General features: G+C 45.6%; 1 protein-coding gene across 1 annotated transcript in view; it reads left to right on the top strand.

Moving 5' to 3' along the window:
* The window catches only part of KLHL30 (kelch like family member 30), a 78,709-nt gene that overhangs the window by 1,330 nt on the left and 59,867 nt on the right, over positions 1-17,512 (top strand). The window contains exon 2 of the mRNA XM_077291037.1: positions 16,680-17,497. Coding sequence (XP_077147152.1) covers positions 16,724-17,497 — 774 coding nt within the window. The 5' untranslated portion in view covers positions 16,680-16,723. The remainder of the gene's footprint in view (positions 1-16,679; positions 17,498-17,512) is intronic.

The raw sequence follows: 17,512 nt of genomic DNA, 5'->3' as shown, positions 1-17,512 counted from the left end.
GGTCCGAGACCTGTCGGATCTGTTGATCCGAACTTATATGACTATGAGGCTCAAGTCAAGTTTGGGTCAGGAGGCACGTGGACAGTCCCTACATCACGGTCCATGCTTGTACCATGACCTCCATACATGTGACTGCAGCATTAGGTTTAGAACTTGTTCAGTTGAGCATAAATCAGTCCATGACTTGACCTTGTGCACCACAGACCAGGCATGGAGAGTACACAGACCCATTAGAACCAGTGTGCAAATGCACATGGCTGATTTTCCATGCGGACCACTCGCAGCATGCACTACCTTGGCCCTTTTTACAGACCACAATAGTGCATGCAATGTCAAGGTAGCTCTGGCATCCGTCTGCAATGTGGATGAGCACATGGAGCTGCACACGGAGCCATTCTCGTCTGTCACTTGTGCACACGACTGACCCGTTTTTGCACACAGATGTCAGATTAGCGTAAAAATCATCTCTGTTCTGACCGTATGCCAAAGCAATGTCAATGTGTTTTCTCACATGACTATTTTAACACTAAAAATCGCAGAGGGCACTACTTTGATTTATGTTCCATATCTGGCTGTACCCATTATAAGGCAGGTCGCTCGGCCAACAACCATCTTGGCTGTCTCTCCCATACACAAGAGTGATTATCCAGCTGTGTTGTGGATGAGAATGCCACCGACAGACACTCCGGCCAGCAACTTCTCTCCAGGAGAGCAACGCGATCAGCAGTCCTTACCTCATCGACCTCTTCCCTGACCATCAGTTATCCAGCACCACCATACACATTAGCTTTCGGCCAAACCTGTCGCTATTGTCAGGTGCGGCAAACATTAGTCTAATGTGTGTGGGGGCTTTACAATAAATGCAATACTATAATTACACACAGCTCCAAAAATGAAGTTGTGGTGAATAGGAGACATTAAATTTTAATAAGAAACTTCTACTCATTAACTGAGAAGGTATTAGCAGTACATAAAACTATACAGACAAAGCACAGGTCACCGTGAGAAGAGGTTATGCATCGAGAGATTCGCAACTCAGCGTAACATAAAAGCTCTGGCTTCTCATTAGTAATTAATCTTTTGTCTTCAAGCAGCATGGACAGTAAAAGACGTAGCACATTGTGGGTTAATACACAAATGAAGATGAGGCTGAGGGTTTTTTGTTCTTCAGCATAAAGCACCACTCCAGCGTTTTGTTTTGCTTTTTTTTATTTTAGTTCTGGAGTGGTGCCAATAACATAAGGTCCCTGACCCTAGTCATACTCACCAGTCGCTGTCTTCAGCTCTCCCCAGCGCTGCTCTGGTCCCGCGCCACCATCTTGTGATTGCAACTTCTGATTGGCCAAAAATCAGAGGTAACGGTTAAAAGCTCTCAGTATAGGTGTATGTTCTTGCCTCGTTCTGGCTTTCATAGACTTACATTGAGTAGTTACTTTGGACTCACCCATCACACACTGGAGCGATCCGGCATGTCACAATTTGCAGAATATGACCAGAGCGGCGCCAATAACAGATGAAGATAGCAGCTGGGGAGTTAAAGACTAAGGGAAGGGGACTTACATTAGTGACACCACTCCGGGGCTGCGATAAAAAACACTGGAGTGGTGCTTTAGTGCGATTGTCCAGCACTAACATATTTATGACCTATCCATAGGGTAGTTCATCAATATGAGATAGGTAGGGTTGGACTCCAGGCACTTCCATTGCTCAGATGATATTTACCCTGGCAGTTGTAAGAAATGTACTGAAATAAGCATTGTTTAGTGGACACTGCCATGTACTGTCATTTATTGCCCATTAACTTGAATTTTTAAAAGGAAACGGCCTACTCTAAAAAATGAATTTGGATTGCTTAAGTGCAATTTCGCAGCATAATGTTAGCATTTAAATAGCCTTAAGCTTGGTGAATTGTTATCATAGTCTACTATACGGGAAGAGAAAGTTGTTACATGGTTCATTGCTAAGAAAAAAAAGACCTATAGGCCCCCATACATATTAAATAAAATTCGGATGAACCCACCAATGTTGGCAGTATCGACAGACCAGCTAATATGTATAGGAGCCTCCCAACTCTCCCCAGACTGATGATTTTAGGGGAGAAAAGGTTCCAGTCAGTGGGACGTCATTGGCTGATCCTTTTGTCTGGTGGGGAGATAAGATGCTGCCTGAGGAGTCTAACAATGGGCAGAGGCGTAGCTAGAGCTTTTGCCGCCCGGGGCTGTTCCCGAGTTTGGCGCCCCCCCCCCCCGGGCTCAATACACACAAAGGTTAACAAAAATAGTCAGGACAACATGCACAGAAACAAAACTCTATTTCTTCACTCAGCTGATGTTCAATAGACAGACCAGACACCATATAACCACAGTGACCTATAATACTATCTACAGGGCACAAATACCGCCATACCATGACCAGATGACATATTACCACCACAATAATATCAAATACAAGGAACAAATACCACAACATCATGACCAGACCACATATTACCACCACATAGTGACTGAATACTACAATACTGATCAATAATAAAAAACCCCCACAATACTATCACCATAAGTGCCATTATACACAGGAGATCTGTACTTAGTATGCAGCGTCTGTGTATAGGTAATACAGTGATCACCGGTGACATACACAGGACCTCAGTATATAGTATACAGTGTATAGTGTCAGTGTATAGGTAACACACTGACTCACCAGTGACGTCTCTAGGTGAAGTCCTTCATCTTTCATCCAGCACAGACCGCCATCACTTCATCCAGCCAGGACTCGTCTCTGCAGGAAATAACACCGTTATCTCGAGTTCCACTTGCATAACACATTACTTAATTTTCCCAACTTCTACATTACACCACATGAAGAAGGCGACATAGTGTCACTCTGCACAGTAATAGGACCGCCCCACCATTTAAAACAGTATACTCAAAAAATAAAATAAATACATCACTGCAGTAATAATATCCCTTAATTAGCCCCTATGGTAATAATATTCGCCATCCTGGCCCCCGTGTGTCTCATTCCTGGCTTCAGCCATATGTTCTCCCATCCTGCCCTAATGAGTATCCATCCTGCCCCATATGATCTTCCCTGTTGTGAATTCTGTTTTTGGGCTCCCTCTGGTGGTTACTGGTGGTACTGGCTGACTTTTGTCTTGCACCTGTTCCCATCAGGAATCTGGGAGTTTCCTATTTAGTCTTGCTTCTCAGTCATTCTAGTGCCGGCAATCAATGTTACCAGAGCACCTCTGTTGCTTGCTACCTGCTCCAAGTCTGCAATTCAGCTAAGTTGGATCTTTGGCATTTTTTTGTGTTTGTTTGTCCAGCATGCATTTATATTTCTCTTGCTGCTGGAAGCTCTAGTGATCTGAAATTACTACTCCGGTGTCATGAGTTGATAACGGAGTTAAAGTAATTTCAGGATGGCTGTTTAGGGTTTTGAGGTGACCGCGAAGTCCTCTTTTGTATTTTCTGCTATCTAGTCAGAGGGCCTCTCTTTGCTGAATCTATATTCATACTGCGTACGTGTTTTCCTCTTACCTAACCGTTATTATATGTGGGGGGCTACTATCACTTTTGGGGTTTCCCTGGAGGCAAGCCAGGTCTGTGTATTCCTCTACTAGGAGTAACTAGATCTCCGGCTGGTGCGAGGTGTCTAGGGATAATCGTAGGCACACCCCCTGGCTACTATTAGTTGCGTGTTAGGTTCAGCGTCGCGGTCATCTGAGATTCCATCATTCCTAGAGCTAGTCCGTTTTTGCCTGAATCCCTGCCATTGGGAACCATGACACTTCCCATCCTGCCCCATCTGTCTCCATCGTATCCATCCTGCCCCATGATCCTGCCCCATCTGTCTCCAATCCTGCCTCCAGTGTCTCCAGTCATGACGCCATGTCTGTCATCCTGCCTCCTGTGTCTCCAATCATGCCCCGTTTCTCCATTCTGCCCCTGTGTCAAGCATTCTGCCCCTGTGTCCAGCATTCGGCACCAGTGTCCAGCATTCGGCACCAGTGTCCAGCATTCTGCACCAGTGTCCAGCATTCTGCACCAGTGTCCAGCATTCTGCACCAGTGTCCAGCTTTCTGCCCATGTCCAGCATTCTGCACCAGTGTCCAACATCCTGCACCAGTGTCCAGCATTCTGAACCAGTGTCCAGCATCCTGCACCAGTGTCCAGCTTTCTGCCCCTGTGTCCAGCTTTCTGCCCCAGTGTCCAGCTTTCTGCCCCAGTGTCCAGCGTTCTGCCCCGGTGTCCAGCGTTCTGCCCCGGTGTCCAGCGTTCTGCCCCGGTGTCCAGCGTTCTGCCCCGGTGTCCAGCGTTCTGCCCCGGTGTCCAGCGTTCTGCCCCGGTGTCCAGCGTTCTGCCCCGGTGTCCAGCTTTCTGCCCCGGTGTCCAGCATTCTGCCCCGGTGTCCAGCGTTCTGCCCCGGTGTCCAGCGTTCTGCCCCGGTGTCCAGCGTTCTGCCCCGGTGTCCAGCGTTCTGCCCCGGTGTCCAGCGTTCTGCCCCGGTGTCCAGCGTTCTGCCCCAGTGTCCAGCGTTCTGCCCCAGTGTCCAGCTTTCTGCCCCAGTGTCCAGCTTTCTGCCCCAGTGTCCAGCGTTCTGCCCCAATGTCCTTTCTGCCCCCCTGTGTCCAGCTTTCTGCCCCCCTGTGTCCAGCTTCCTGCCCCCCTGTGTCCAGCTTCCTGCCCCCCTGTGTCCAGCTTTCTGCCCCCCTGTGTCCAGCTTCCTGCCCCGGGCCCCCCCGGATCGCCGCTCTCAATAAAAAAAAAAAACAAGTTCTGCTTACCTGACCGCGCTCTTGCTCTCTCTGGTTATCGGTGGGGGTGGCCATCTTCCTGAGGCCGGCGTGCACAGATAGTGCTCTGCTGCCCGGGGCTTCAGGAAAATGGCCGCGGGATGCTGCGCGTGCGCAGATGGAGATCGCGGCGGCCATTTTTCTGAAGCCGAGATGCGAACAGGTTCCCTTTAATAGAAAACAAAAATTCTGCGCCACCGGCGACCCGCCCCCGCATTGTGCCGCCCGGGGCGGACCGCCCCCCCGCCCCCCCCTTCCTACGCCACTGACAATGGGTCTATCTGTATGGGGAATTGGGAGAGATAGCTGATGGCCGAAGCAATCAGTGGGCCAATGGCTATCTAGTGTGAAGTGCAGCGCCCCAGAGTCCTGGTCATTGCAGTACTGATGCTCCACCGCTAAGGGGGGCTATGGTACGTCTGATGGCACTGAAGGAGTTCACCTGACCAGGTATCACAGACACCAATACACTTCACAGTCTGGCCTCCAGGGGGAGCTAAGGGTGCTATGTATTAGGCCACTCCTCACAATCTGGTAAAACTGGGGGTTAGATAGGAAGTTAGGCAGAAGCTGACTGGGTTGGAACCAGGCAACATCCTGTGGCAGAGGGTGTTGCAGGGGAAGATTCAGGGGGGTCCCTGTCAGGGGTGGGATCCTGACAGAGGCCTAGCGAACAGAAAGAACGTTACGGGACCGCGCCTGCACTTCATCGCGGCAGTACCCCAAGAAAGGACAAGAAGCGAGGTTTATTGTGCTGAGTGAGAAACGAGATCAACGCAACAAGGAGAATCACCAGTAGGAGTCGTGCTGTAAGACGAGGCAACATCCTACTGAGGCGCGTAGCCGATGGCCGGAACGCCGAGGAAGTATTGAGCTCCAGGCCTTACTTCAAACCTACGGCAGGACAGTCAGTTCTAGGCGGGCTGTCTCACCCAAAATCACCTAAGCAGACACAGGGGGCAACATCTGGAGAGGGGCGACTCTAGGGTCCCGGAAGACCTCCGAGCCTACCCGTCATACGGGTGCGTCCTAGCCATATCATCTGGGGGGACGAAGAAGAACATCATAATCGAGTTGTGAGGGAACTTCAGAAACAGACACAACAGTTGTGAGGACTACCCCGTAAGCACAGCAGGGAAGGACTACAACACACAAGCGCTAGAAGGTAGGCACAGATTTCCACCTGCAAAGGGAACTCTGGAGGTGCCATCGGACCGGCCGGACTCACGCAGCCCGGTTAACCGTATTCCGGACTGAGGATCCTGGAGCCTTCAGTAAAGAGGTAAAGAGACTGCAACCTGGTGTCCTTGTTATTTACTGCGACCGGCACCACACCTCAACAGCATCACTCTCCACCTTCATTGGACGCCCCTCAGCAGGGTCACGGGCTGGGTCTAGCCACCGTGACAACCCCAGAACTGAGACAGAGAGGCCCGGTACCGGGTACCCCTCGGCCCTGCGGCAGTGGGGGCGCTCCAGAATAGCCAGGCATAGTCCATCAAGTCTGACTTTTTATCATTACTAACATACACTAGCAAAATACAAAAACTGTCCTTGAATAGCAGAGAACAATTTTCCATACAGGCTAAAAAAATTCCTTTATTTCCCTATGGGGAGGTGGACGGATCCCTGGGTCAATAGTCTAAGTTAATACCAGTTACCCTGTATATTTTTGAATCTTTTTACAGTACGTTTTTGCACTGATAGCACAACTAACCCCTGGGAATAATGGTGTCCTACCTGATCAACCCCTTTCTGATACAGCATATAGACACCATAGATTAGTGACCTACTCTAAGAGCAAGAGCCCTGGAAAGAGTGGCCCACATTCTAGCAGACTCTGCATGACCATGTATTATGGGTGCCCATTAATCTGACTGGGCACTGTGTAATATTAGATTTACCGCCTGCAACTTCACTTTGCAATATCTACTGATTTTTGGACCATCATTTTAACAACTCTTTTTTGGGGTACTTCAAGGATTTGTTCTTGTTTTAAAAACAGATTGTGTTTTTCGTGATATTAGTAGTTTATCAAAAGAATGGCCACTTGTCTGCAGATGGGTCTTGTTTAGAAGCCCCTACGCACCAAATCTATGGGGAAGTAGGAATTTGGCAAAGCAGCATCCATTTCCGTAATAACGTGTTAACTTACCAAAGTATCATCTATATGTTTTTTACTATAAAAAATCAGACATAATCTTTTTCGCAATGTTTTTATTTTCATAAAACATTAGATTTTTTTTTAATTATGACTTTTTTACATCATTTTGGGGACGACCATCTTGCCTTGGCTGTTTTTAACAGCAGTTAGAGATATGCTTTACTGCAGCTATTGTATATACAGTAGACTATTGAAAAGAATGGGCTTGGAAATGATTTCTTGACTCCTAAGGGAGAGTGTCCGAACAATGGTCTGCCACCTGTGCATATGTCATTACGCAGGAAGGGGGAGAAGGTGAGCTGTGGCCATTGCCTATTCACAATAATACGATGCCATCTTATTCATATACTGTCATCCTGTGTAAGATGATAATGAGATTACACTAAAAAGAAAAGTATTTGAGGGTCAGTGGCTGGAGTGAACACTGCAAGATTTGGGCATTTTTTAAGTGCATAGTGACAAGGAAAATTTAAACTAAAATCATATCAAATAGAGTTGAAATCCTATGTATCCTATATGTAATTCCTTATTGGAAGGGAAGCCACAGGGAGAAAAGGAAGTTTTATTTTTCCTGCTGCTGCTCATTTCCAGTCATTGGTGTGGGGGCAGAGTTGTAATAGTCACTGCTCGTTATACAGCATGGCTGTAATCACTCCCCGGGAATTTGATTGAGAGCTGGCTCTGCATGTACACTGCGCACATACATGCTGCACATCTGGCTAGCAATCAAAGTGCCATAGAGTGATTACAGCCTGTTGGCAGCGGATTAATCTCTTTACTGTCCAGCCGTGAATATATTGTATATTTATTCAGCAACAAAGATAAAGTAGCTTACAACTGGTATTTCTTATAGCTTAGTATCTTAGCATCTTCTCTGCCAGCTTGTGAAGTTAAACTAAAACAGCTACACACCAGAATTGGTAGTTCTGGTTAGTCAGATTTGGCACTGTGAACTTCAGAGTTCTGCTGGCAGCCATCTTTGCTTCTTCTTAGTGCACTGTTGTTCACTCTCCCCTGGACTGTTCTCTTGGTCTTTGCGTTTCAATGTCTTGGCCCATAACCTGTTGACAGTGAATTAATCTCTGTACTGTCAGCCGTTCAACAGTGAATATATAGAAAGACTGATAACACAGCTTACAGCTGGTATTATTATTGCTTATTATAGCGCCATTTATTCCATGGCGCTTTCGGCCGGCGTCACACTAGGCATATGAAAATACGGTCCGTTTTTTACGGCCGTAATACTCAGTAATTGTCCCAAAACACTGTTCCGTATTCAATGCGAGGATGCGATTTTTACGGACAAATTTATCCTGTGTCATCCGTATGGCATCCGTATGGCTTCCGTACGGCGATTTTTTCTCGCAGGCTTGCAAAATGGACATATCATGGATCCATCGGCTCAAATATTCTAAAAAACATATATACAGTCTATATATATATATATATATATATATATATATATATATATATATATCAGTGATACACATATATATATATTTATATTTAATTCAGCGCTAGATGGCAGAAAAGCCGGTAATTCAATTGCCAACTTTTGCTCTCTCCTTCACAAACCCGACAGGATATGAGACATGGTTTACATACAGTAAACCATCTCATATCCCTTCTTTTATTACATATTCCTCTTTACTAATGTAACAAGTGTCTCTGTGTAAAATTTGGGGTCTCTAGCTATTAAATTAAAGGGTTAAATCCCAGAAAAAATTGGCGTGGGCTCCCGCGCAATTTTCTCCGCCAGAGTGGGAAAGCCAGTGACTGAGGGCAGATATTATTAGCCTAGGGAAGTACCATGGTTATAGGACCCCCCCTGGCTAAAAACATCTGCCCCCAGCCACCCCAGAAAAGGCACATCTGTAAGATGCACCTATTCTGGCACTTAGCCTCTCTCTTCCCACTCCCGTGTAGCGGTGGGATATGGGGTAATGAAGGGTTAATGTCACCTTGCTATTGTAAGGTGACATTAAGCCAGGTTAATAATGGAGAGGCATCAATTATGACACCTATCCATTATTAATCCAATAGTACGAAATGGTTAATAAAACACACACACATTATTAAAAAGTATTTTACTGAAATAAAGACACATGGTGTTTTAATATTTTATTATACTCTTAATCCACCTGAACACCCTTGTCACCTGAAATAAAGTAAATAAGTTGCGGTGAGGCGCCCTCTGCTGGATGTCCTCATGAACTGGAGCCTGGTAAAAGTTCCCACGCTCGAGTTCATATGAGGACATCCAGCAGAGGGTGCCTCACCGCAACTCAAGGTAACTCCAGGTCATTCCCCTGCTTTCCATTCATTCCCCGGGGGTTTTACAGCCACGAGCACTGCTTTAGCAGAGCTCCTGGCTGTAAAATGATTTAACCCCTTCAGATGGATTTACTTCATGGGACTGACCTGAGCGTCGGAAGGTATGAGATATTGTTGTTTTTTTATTTTTCCTTTGTTACAGAACGAGGGTCTTCAGCTGGATTACCAGTATAATAAAATATTACAACAACATGTGTCTTTATTTAATTAAAATACTTTTAAATAATGTGTGTGTGTTTTATTAACCATTTCGTACTATTGGATTAATAATGGATAGGTGTCATAATTGACGCCTCTCCATTATTAATCTGGCTTAATGTCACCTTACAATAGCAAGGTGACATTAACCCTTCATTACCCCATATCCCACAGCTACACGGGAGTGGGAAGAGAGTGGCCACGTGCCAGAATAGGCGCATCTTCCAGATGTGCCTTTTCTGGGGTGGCTGGGGGCAGATTTTTTTAGCCAGGGGGGGCCAATAACCATGGACCCTCTCTAGGCTATTAATATCTGCCCTCAGTCACTGGCTTTACCACTCTGGCGGAGAAAATTGTGCGGGAGCCCACACCACTTTTTCCGCGATTTAACCCTTTATTTTACAAGCTACAGCGCCCAAATTTTGCACATACACACTACTAACATTAGTATTAGTATGTATTTATAAGTTGTAAAGCGCTGCGGAATATGTTGGCGCTATATAAATAAAAATTATTATTATTATTATAGTGTGGAATATGCAAAAAAAAAGGGATATGAGATGGTTTACTGTATGTAAACCATGTCTCATATCCTGTCGGGTTTGTGAAGGAGAAATGAAAAGCCGGCAATTGAATTACCGGCTTTTCTATAGAACACTGCTGCGTATTTCTCGCAAGTCACACTGCTGGTCCGTGTGTAATCCGTATTTTTCTCGCCCCCATAGACTTTCATTGGCGATTTTTTTTGCTCTTTACGGTGACAAACGCAGCATGCTGCGATTTTGTACGGCCGTAGAAGACCGTATAATACGGATCAGTAAAATACGGCTGATAGGAGCTGGGACATAGAGAATCATTGGGCCGTGTGTTATGCGTATTTTACGGGTGTATTTTCTGCGCTCATACGTCCGTAAAACTTGCCAGTGTGACGCCGGCCTCACTGTAATGGATAGGTTCATTGGGGGGGTTGCGTGAGATGGGGGAAAGACGATGAATTCTGTTTTGTCCAGAATTTCTTATATCTTGGGCATACTTCCCATCTTTTGAAGAGCAGAAAAAGGGACAGATCATGTAGTGGGAGGGCGCCGTGGCAAATTTTGGCCATACCACAGCAAAAGATTGTTATTTCGTTGTGTGGTGTGAACACCTGTACAAAAAAAAAAACAGCAGAAAGAACGCAGCATTTATGCTACATGTGAACACGCCTCAGCATTACAGTTTTATTCAATTTTTTTAGGCTTAATAAAGAAAAATATCAATTGCACCATTTTTTTAAGGCATTTCTCAATCCCTGTAAATAATATGATCCCTGTATTGTCCAGGTTGTTACGATTACAGAAACACTAAATATGTCCATGCTATTTGCGAATTTGTGATGTCTATTATTTAAAAAAAAATGCATAAAAAAGATTATTTTTTTCATTATCAAGAGTTTTTCATTATTTTTTTAGTAATTTTATAGGATGAAAAATATCTCATATATTCTCCTTCTACACAAAATTCTCCCAATGGCAACTTCAGAGCTTATGGATCAGCAGCTGCCTGTAATGTTGAAGGTTATTATTATTTATTGTTATAGCGCCATTTATTCCATGGCGCTTTACATGTGAGGAGGGGTATATGGAGCGCCCCCAGCAGGGCAGCGAGGCACTCGGTACCGGGTCCTTCGGTATTCTGTGGGGATGTCACGGTGGCTAACCCGGTCCGTGGCCCTAGGGAAACGTCCGTTGTAAAATGAGGGAAAGGTCTTTAAAGGGGAAATGTTTGTGACGCCACCTGTGGTATTCGGTCAGGGTGACCGATGCTGCTTAGGGGTCCGCTGGGGTGATGTTATGGCAGCTTGATGGTATACCTTCCCACAGGTGAAGTGTATCCCCAGGGCTTCCCAGAGTGTAGATGGTGAATGGTGTGAGGCGCAGTGAATAACGAGGACACCAGGTTGCAGTCTTTTTACCTTTACTGAAGGCTCTAGTGTCCACAGTCCAGGGTACGGACCACAGGGTAGGCAGGGTCCGGCCGGTCCGAAGGCAAATCCAGAGTCCCCTTATCCAGGTGGAAATCAATAGCCTTCCTCTAGTGCCTGGGTGTTGTAGTACCTCCCTGCTGAGCTTCTCGGTAAGGTCCTCACAACTATTCTGAATGTTAAGTCTCTTTCTCTCTGTCCCCCTGATGGATAGGATAGGACAAACCCGTATGACTGGCGGCCTGAGGCTTTTTACAGGGACCCTACGACGCCCCGGCCCCCACAAGTTGCCACCGTGCCTCCTGGGTATAAGGTCGGGCAGCTAACGTGGAATTAACTGTCCTGCCAGTCTCTGAAGTAAAGCGTAGAGATCCTTACTCCCTCGGTATTCTGGCCACCGGGATTCCTGCGCCTCAGAAGGAGGCAGCCTTTCACAGGGCAGAACTCCTTCTGGTTTCCGCTCATTTTTGCTATGACTTAGTTTCTCACCCTCTGCAATACACTTCTCTTCTATGTCTCTTTCTTAGGATGCTGCCGCCCGTGGGGCAGGCGCAGCTCCGTGGACCCTCGTCCTCCTCAGACCATAGTCTGGATCTGGCTGGAACTCACTCCAACCAGCTTCTGCCAAACTCTGTTGGGTTCTGACTGGGTGAAGCCCAGTCAACTTCTGACTAAATTTCTAACCAAACCACCAGTTTTACCTAATCGTGAGGAGTGCCCTCATAGAAACGTAGCTCCCCCTGGTGGCCTGGAGTGTGAAGTGTGTTGTGTGGTTTGTGATACCTGGCAAGAGATCTCCTTTAGTGCCTTCAGACGTAATATCACTCCCCCTGGTGGAAGAACGACATTACTGCAACGACCAGGACTCTGGGGCGCTGCATATACATAATAAAAACAAGTACAATAATCTTAAACAATACAAGTCATAACTGGTACAGGAGGAGAGAGGACTCTGCCCACAAAGGCTCACAATCTACAAGGGATGGGTGAGAATACAGTAGGCGAGGGTAGAGCTGGTCATGCAGAGGTTTGGTCGATCGGTGGTTACTGCAGGTTGTAGGCTTGTCGGAAGAGGTGGGTCTTCAGGCTCTTTTTGAAGGTTTCGATGGTAGGCGAGAGTCTGATGTGTTGTGGTAGAGGGTTCCAGAGTAGGGGGGATGCGCGAGAGAAATCTTGTATACGATTGTGGGAAGAGGAGATAAGAGGGGAGTAGAGAAGGAGATCTTGTGAGGATCGGAGGTTGCGTGTAGGTCAGTACCGGGAGACGAGGTCACAGATGTATGGAGGAGACAGGTTGTGGATGGCTTTGTACGTCATGGTTAGGGTTTTGTAGTGGAGTCTCTGGGCAATGGGGAGCCAATGAAGGGATTGACAGAGGGGAGAGGCCGGGGAATAGCGGGGGGACAGGTGGATTAGTCGGGCAGCAGAGTTTAGAATAGATTGGAGGGGTGCGAGAGTGTTAGAGGGGAGGCCACAGAGCAGGAGGTTGCAGTAGTCAAGGCGAGAGATGATGAGGGCATGGACTAGGGTTTTTGCAGATTCTTTGTTGAGGAATGTACGGATTCGTGAAATATTTTTGAGATGAAGTCGGCAGGAAGTGGAAAGGGCTTGGATATGTGGTTTGAAGGAGAGATCAGCGTCAAGGATTACCCCGAGGCAGCGAGGTTGTGGGTTTGATTACGAGGATGATTCACAGAAAAAAAAATGACGCTTTTGTAATTGCTTATTGTTATTTTTACTACTTTAATAGGGACAAAAATATTTTTCTTCACCTCATTATTCAGGGTTCATAGAAATACATTGTTTTACATAATGTATCTCTAAGGACATGTATAACTTGTTTCTGGGTTCATTGCCTGCAATAGAGGTCAAGATTACCCTAAAATTACCCTATCTATACCAATAGCCTGTGAACCTGGAGACATGAGTTCAAGTCCTGGGGAGACCAGATCACAGGAGAGGGAAAAAGACAAAATTATGATTTAATTTATGCACTGAACAGAGAGCATCTCCTCCCCCTGAGGAGAAGGAGCGAAGAGAGGTGAGTATAGAAGCTGGGACAAAAGGTCTGATGTGACGGGACGTGGAATGAGCCCTCAAATCAAGAAAGTCCCGCTGAATCTGGGATGGTTGGGAGATATGGCTTAGGATCTTAGCATTTTGTCTGTCAGCTTGCAAAGTGAAAGTAAAATGTGCTCCAGCCACACACACATCGTGAAGAGGCACTTCCTTTTTTCTTAACAACGTATTATTGTCAATACAACACCACTGCTGGAGAAAGAAACTGATGCACTAGTAGGCTGTGTGCATACGGTGCGTTTTTGCGGTGTTTTTTTTTGCATGGAATTGGCCCAAAAACGCTAGGGAATCCTTATGCCAGCAAACTCAATGAGAATCCTGAAGTGCTGTGCACATGATCAGTAATGTTCCTTCTCGGATTTTTGCTGCTTTTAAATCAGCAGCATGTCAATTCTTTGTGTGTTTTTGCCACATTTTTCACCCAATTGAGTCAGTCAAATATGCAGCAATAACGCAAGTATAAAAATGTTTGCGCATTTGCTGAGTTTTTACAGACTTCCTTTGGTGTTTCCCACGCTGTCATTTGTGTGACAGTGCGAGAAACACCGATTCTGATTGATGGTAACATTACCGCCGGTAGATCATTACCGTTGGTCAGAGGGATGCGGGGTCATGCTGTCAGATGTCAGTGTGACCCTGCAGATGTGACTGTGACCCGCGGTAAAATGATTACCGCAAGTCACAGGCATTGGCTGATCAGAGACTACTACGCCCATCGGCTGACACCTGCTGTCACTGACTACAGCGGGAGCAGTGTTGTGAATTAGACTTTTTGGCTCCCTCTTGTGGTTACTAGTGATATGACTCTGGGATTTTCTTCCCTCAGTTTGCACCCAGCTGGGTCGTTAGTTCAGGGGTGTTGCTATATAAACCTCCTGGATCCTTAGTCCAGTGCCTGGCATCGTTGTAATCAGACACATTCTGTTTGCTCCTATCTGCTGGTCCTGGTTCTTGCAAAATTAAGCTAAGTCCTGCTTCTTTGTTTTTTGGGTTATTTGCTTGCTCTCATTTTTGTCCAGCTTGTACTAAATGTGATTCCTGACCTTGCTGGAAGCTCTAGGGGGCTGGTGTTCTCCCCCCGGGCCGTTAGACGGTTCGGGGGTTCTTGAATTTCCAGTGTGGATATTTTTGATAGGGTTTTTGCTGACCATATAAGTTATCTTTCTATATTCTGCTATTAGCTAGTGGGCCTCTCTTTGCTAAATACCTAGCTCATTCTTATGTTTGTCTTTTCCTCTTACCTCACCGTTATTATTTGTTGGGGGCTTGTATCCAACTTTTGGGGGCTTTTCTCTGGAGGCAAGAAAGGTCTTTCTTTTCCCTTCTAGGGTTAGTTAGTTCTCCGGCTGGCGCGAGACGTCTAGAATCAACGTAGGCACGTTCCCCGGCTGCTGGTATTTGTGGTGCTAGGATTAGATATATGGTCAGCCCAGTTACCACTGCCCTATGAGCTGGTTTTCTGTGTTTGCAGACTTAGTAATTATTCCTGAGACCCTCTGCCATTGGGGTCATAACAGAGCAGGTAGCGGCTGATGGGCGTAGTCATCAGTCGTTGCCTGTGCTCAAAGTAAAAAAAAGTTAAAATAAAGAAATAAATATTGACATAGAAATAAAAAACACAGTATATACTCACCTTACACCTAATCCCTGAAGTCCTTTGTCTCCTTTCAAAAATAAAAATAAACGCCTAATCCCCGATGCCCATGTCACCTGAAACATAAAAAAATATTAAACCACCATATCCATCACCTATCCGCCGTAATCCATAATGTCCTGTGATGATTCGGATCACTTGTAGAGCAGTCACATCAGCTGATGCGACTGCTCTACCCGCAGCCGGTGACACACTAGAATCAGCGTGTAATCACTCCTGCAGTGTGTGCGCTAAGCAAGTTCAATGGAGTTCATCAGCTGATGAGCCCCGGTGATCTCACTTACAGCACCGCTGCATAAGAAAGTTCTCACACAGCAGAGGTCCCCCTAAATGAGATCACTGCAGCTCGTGAACTCCGGTGAACTATCCCTCTAGTCAAATAAATCTGGATGGGACCTTAATTTAAGAAATATATGTGCTGTCAAAGCAACCCTATTTGGAAGAATTGAACTGATTTTCGATCTCAAAAATTTCTGCAACCAGTCTGTGCCACTGGATCTGTATGAATACATAACCAATAAAGTGGGATCAACAACAACAAAAAAATGATGACACGCAGTCTATTTACTGTAATCTACTGAAATCTGGTGTATGAAGTATCATAGTATGCTATGTTATTTCATACTGCAAAATAAGTATGCCAAGACAAAAAAAAATAACTATGCCAACATGTGCCCAATTAACAGTACTTTTCTTGGTAAATAAGAAAAGATGAGCACATTTATTTGAGTGGAACTGAATTCTTGTAAAATTGTATATAAGTTCCTATTCTCCAGAGCACAGATTTTTTCCTATGTGCTCCGCTATTTTGCTGAACGTTTGAAGGCCATCAAAAACTAAATAAAAACTAATAATAATACTAACCTCTCAGATCACCTGTTCTGCCACCCATGCAACTCGGTCCTCCACGCTACTTATTTTTCACTCTCCTGGTCACATGCATCACCTCACTCTGAGCCGGGGCTTTCGGCAAAATAAGGACTCTGACATCACTGTGCATCATGCTGGCCCCAAAGGCGCTAACTAGGTTGTGGGTGATACACGCCATGACAGCCCAGCGTGCAGTGAGGTCAGAGGCATGGATGAGCCAGAAGTCCCAGCCCAGAGTAAAGCAGACTCAAGACGATGCTCAAGATTGGGGAAGGCGAAATTAAGAGTTACCGAGGACAGGACGGTGGCACAGGTGAGTGGTAAGGTGAATAGTAATTATTTTAAATTTTCTTTAACCTCCTACGTTTATTATACTTTGTAGAAACCCAAGAGCATTATAAGGAACATTCAATTTGTGGTAAATTACTTTGATGCAATTCAAATTCCTCTGTAAAATACACATGATTTGGTGCATATTTAATCATCTCTATAAATCAGTCCTTTGGGATACATTCAGAATTTTCATCTGGAACTTTTCTACTGCATACACACCCTAACCCTTGTAATATATATTATAACTGAGTTCATCAAATCACAATGTTTTTTTTTTCTTTTCTTAAAGCCATTGGTCCATGAGTATCATAGAGTGAAAACTCCTGAGGAAGCATGGTGAGGAACATCGATGACCTAGAATTCTGTCTCCCCTCCCATTCAGACTCTATTCTAGCAGGTTTGAAGTCCCTGAGATTTAATCCACAGCTCTCTGATGTTACGTTGAAAGTTCAAGGGCGGGAATTTCCTTGCCATCGTGCTGTGCTGGCTCTTTGCAGCCAATATTTCCATGCCATGTTCACTGGGAACTTCCAGGAAAGCATCTCTGCACATGTGGAAATCAAAGAGGTAGATCCAGATTTCTTGGAGACCTTAATTGATTTTTCTTACACGGGTCACCTCACCATTAACCAAGCCAATGTAGAAGGACTTATTCGTATCTCCAACCAGCTTCAATTCCCTGCAGTGAGGAAAGTTTGTGTCCGGTATTTGCAGCAGCAGATGGATGCCACCAACTGTTTAGGGATATGGGAGTTTGGTGAAACCCATGGCTGCCCAGAAGTTACAGCAAAGGCCTGGTCTTTCCTACAAGAAAATTTTGAAGCTGTATCTCAAGAGGAAGAATTTTTACTTTTGCCTCCTGAGCGTCTGCTTCACTACTTAGGAGATCCTCTTCTACAATTAAAAGAAGAGCAAAGTCGAGCAAAAGCCATGCTCCTGTGGGTCAGGCAAGATGTGGACAGCAGGGCTCATTATCTCCCAGAGCTGCTTAGTATGGCCAGGTTATCAAATTTGACAGACCATTTCCTGCAGAAGCTAATGGATGATGAGCCATTGATAAGTGAATCAGAAACATGCCGAGCACTGATCAGCAACAATATTGGACAGGTATTGTACAAACTG

Source organism: Ranitomeya variabilis, chromosome 2, assembly GCF_051348905.1.
Source record: "Ranitomeya variabilis isolate aRanVar5 chromosome 2, aRanVar5.hap1, whole genome shotgun sequence".
NCBI classification, from domain to species: domain Eukaryota; kingdom Metazoa; phylum Chordata; class Amphibia; order Anura; family Dendrobatidae; genus Ranitomeya; species Ranitomeya variabilis.
Note: the sequence above shows the minus strand (reverse complement) of the source record. Positions and strands in the feature narration are given on the sequence as shown.